The following is a 3,441-nucleotide window of genomic DNA, read 5'->3' as shown; positions in this document are numbered from 1 at the left end:
TTTAATTAGAGCAGATGAAAATTATGTAATTGTATAATCCCAGATGACATTTGAACTCAGCTGACTCTCACATACACTCTTTCTCTATCTCTCCTTTGTGTCTCTCTCCATCTTTCCTTTCCAGAAGCTTTCCACATGATACAAATACTGAGATGAAAATTGGCCCACTGAAAATAAACTTTGAAGATGACACAGTGAGAGCCAGAGGGAGGAAGATGGAAAGAAAGAAGAAATTTACTGAGGGAGGCATAGAGAGAGAGGTATAAAGAGATAAAGGGAGGAGAGAGAGATAAATGAGAGATAGAGAAAGAAATGAGAGATAGACAAATGAGATATAGACAAATGAGAGTCAGCAGAGTTCAAACGTCACCTGAGATGCATCCTACTTCTTAGGAGAAGCAGCCTCTGGACCAAACTTGCAGTATCCCATTTCTTCATCCCATTAAAAGGCCCAATAATACAGTCCAAGAAAACCAAGAATTTAAGATTCACTAAGCTGGTATGAACCAGCAAGCCCACAAGGATATAAGCCAACTCTAGAGAGAGACAGAAAAGGGTGTGTTAGAAGTGGGACAGGTCAGCCTGTACAACATTTCTGCATACTTCTCAATAAGCTAAGGGGAGCACCCAAAATCAAGCTCCCCAGAGACTTATCACCCTATCCTTCTCAACCCGGTACAAACTCAGGGCCAAATGGCTCCATTCCACCACCACTGCCACTACCACCGTTAAACCCCGGTGCCACGGCGGTCGTCGACCTCCTCGCAAATTCCCTCAATAGAATCTGCTGCTGCTCATCAGTGTGTGGCAGGCTCGCTCGCAGGAGCTCCACAGGCATCTCTCTTCCGACCGCCCTCGCCACCTCTGCCGCCACCTTACCATCGCCATCGCCCCGTCGCACCACCGATTGCAGGATGGCGTCATACTTGCGCAGGCAGTACTTGCTCAGCAGCCCGAAAAATGCGTTGAAGGACGCCTGCCACAGTGACCTCACCTCCAGACTGAATCCCGCTGCGCCACTCGGGCCGCTCAGCAGCTGTGTGGCCCGGTCCAACACAGCCTTCACCACCACGGACGCTCCGTCCCCGCCGCCACCGCCCCCGATAGGCCGCAACGGCGGTTGCTCCAAAGAGCACACCACCGCCACCAGGCACGCACCCAACCCACTCAAGTCCATGACGTTCACACAAACCGTCACGGCTTGTGTTAGCGATGCCGTCGCCACGGCAGCGGTCGTTGCCACTGCAGCCGGTCCGTAGAGGAACCGCAGGTGCCGGAAGACCGCCATGCAGACCTTCCGCGCCATGTCCGTACCGTTGACCAGCTTTAGGTACTTGGAGACGAGCTTACGCCCCTTGGGAAGCGCCGTGAGACGGAGGAAGATGACGTCATCATTGGGCCCGAGTCCAGTTGCCCGGCCCAACGGGTCCACAAGCTGGAGAGACGCAGCCAGACCTTCCACGAGCACTTGGCGGCGCCGCCGGAGCTGAGCGCTGCTGCTACCGCTGCTGCCGCTATCCCATAAAACCCTGTCGATATCTTCCACCTCCAGTAAGAGATAGAAGCCATCCTCGATAGTAACCCTGGCTGCAACGAGGGGCTCGAGTTCGAGCGGCCTGCTGTCCGGCGACTCGGTGGCAGAGGTTTGAAGCAATGCCGGCGGTCGGCGAAGTGGGGTGAAGGAGAATCGACCGGCAGAGTCGGCTTGTACAAACGACCGCACAGCGGAGTCATGGTGGCCATTCCGGCCGCGATGGGAGGGTCCGTCAGTGATTGCCGCCGGCCGGAAGCTCGCCTTCGCCCCTGCAGCGGCCCGTTTGGCGATGCAGGCCTGGTGGTAATAGTCGTCCACGTACAGATCACCGCTTCCGTGACCTGCCGAGTGCAGATTCCGTAGAATTCCCTCTATCTCCTCCACTGTCATGTACTTTGACCGCAGCTTTGGTCGCTGCGCCCGTTGATTGCTGCCTCTTGGCGGAGCAGCCACCGTGGGGGAATATGGCGTTGCAGCCAGAGGCTGAACTGCTCCAAGTAGAAACTGATTGCGGAGGATCTCGGCCACTGCCTGTTGATGCTGATGGTGGACGAGACTAGGCGGGTACCGGCTATAGAGAGAGTTGTAAGGTGCTGCAATGTGGCGGAGCTGGGAGCCGACAGACAAGAAGGTTGACTGCGCATGAGGTGGAGGGAGGTTGAGCGGGACGCTTGAATGGCGGAGGAGCAGTGGAGGTGCCGGTGGCGGGGGCGGTGACGAAGGCCCCCCCAGGAGGGGCTGTTGTTGGGGGTATGTGGTCGTCCTGTAAAGTGGCTTTGACTGTGCCACGGGGGAGGATGGGGACTGCGGTTGTGACCACCATCGCTTCTCGCCAAGTATGTTTTCTGGGTCAAAGCCCCTTTGGATGGCCCAGTCAGAAAAGTCAGCGTCCTGTGACCAGTCAGCAGTCGACGAACCTGAGAGTATAATCATAAGTATTTGGTCAAAGAAACAATACAATCACAAAAATAAAATATAGAGATCTCATGAGTGAGAGAGTGCACTGACTCTCCCTAGATAATGATCTTCGGTCACCGATAACGCCCGCATTCCTTGGCCCACCGACATTCGTATTCAACTGGACCAAAAAAAAAAACAATGAGAAACTTGAAAATTTCTGAACCAAATCACAAAGATTTCAAAAATTAGATGACAAATTTTATTTCAACACATGGGATAGGTATAGGCAAAGCTCTATTTTATTGATGGATGGATAAAAAAAGATGCAAAAGTAGAAGATATGGATCGAAATGAAAAAAAAAAAAACAATAATGTAGGCCATGATACAAAGACATGAGAAATATCAATTTTCCAACAAAGATGATGTCCCACGGTTCTCATGTAAAATGATGTTACACGATTTCAGTTCACAAGCAGCCCAATTTATCTGCTTCGGATAAAAAAACTACTTACATTGATCGATCAGATCTAAAAAAAGAAAGCAGATTCAAGTGGAGCCACTTTGCTAAATTCTTCTTCCCTAATGATAATGCCAACTTGTCACCACAATAAAAAATTATTTTCGGGTCAATAGTGTTTTTTTTTTTCTGGTCAATAGTGTTCTTATTCTTATGCAAGTGGTGGTTCGTGCTTTCAATTCATGCGAAGCATAGTTATTTAACTGCCTCGGACCAAAAAAAAACCAAACGAAAAAATGCCCATGAGTGAAAAGAGCCCGACCTTGGAAAAAACACTGGCAAGATCATCTATCCCCGAATGACATCCCAGGCCATTGCCCTGAAGAAGAAAAAGGGCAAGTATAATCATAGATGATCCAGGCAACATCCTTGAAGTTAATTTACATATTTGATGAATGGGAATAATAAAGTTGCAGATGGAAAATTATCAGAAAATCAAACTTTTAATTTATCAGTTCAATCACCTCTCCCATGATTCCGAGGGAGGAG

The 3,441-nt window shown here is 50.0% G+C and overlaps 1 protein-coding gene across 1 annotated transcript in view; it reads right to left on the bottom strand.

Annotated features, from left to right (window-relative positions):
* Positions 1 to 458: 458 nt before the first annotated feature.
* LOC144707556 (protein PAT1 homolog 1-like) overlaps positions 459 to 3,441 on the bottom strand; it is a 4,228-nt gene continuing 1,245 nt past the window's right edge. The window contains exons 2-5 of the mRNA XM_078580734.1: positions 3,417 to 3,441; positions 3,215 to 3,271; positions 2,543 to 2,612; positions 459 to 2,451 (exon numbers count right to left, since the gene is read on the bottom strand). The exon at positions 3,417 to 3,441 is cut by the window's right edge and continues 130 nt beyond it. Coding sequence (XP_078436860.1) covers positions 668 to 2,451; positions 2,543 to 2,612; positions 3,215 to 3,271; positions 3,417 to 3,441 — 1,936 coding nt within the window. The 3' untranslated portion in view covers positions 459 to 667. The remainder of the gene's footprint in view (positions 2,452 to 2,542; positions 2,613 to 3,214; positions 3,272 to 3,416) is intronic.

Source organism: Wolffia australiana, chromosome 9 (assembly GCF_029677425.1).
Source record: "Wolffia australiana isolate 7733 chromosome 9, ASM2967742v1".
In the NCBI taxonomy this organism is placed as follows: domain Eukaryota; kingdom Viridiplantae; phylum Streptophyta; class Magnoliopsida; order Alismatales; family Araceae; genus Wolffia; species Wolffia australiana.
Note: the sequence above shows the minus strand (reverse complement) of the source record. Positions and strands in the feature narration are given on the sequence as shown.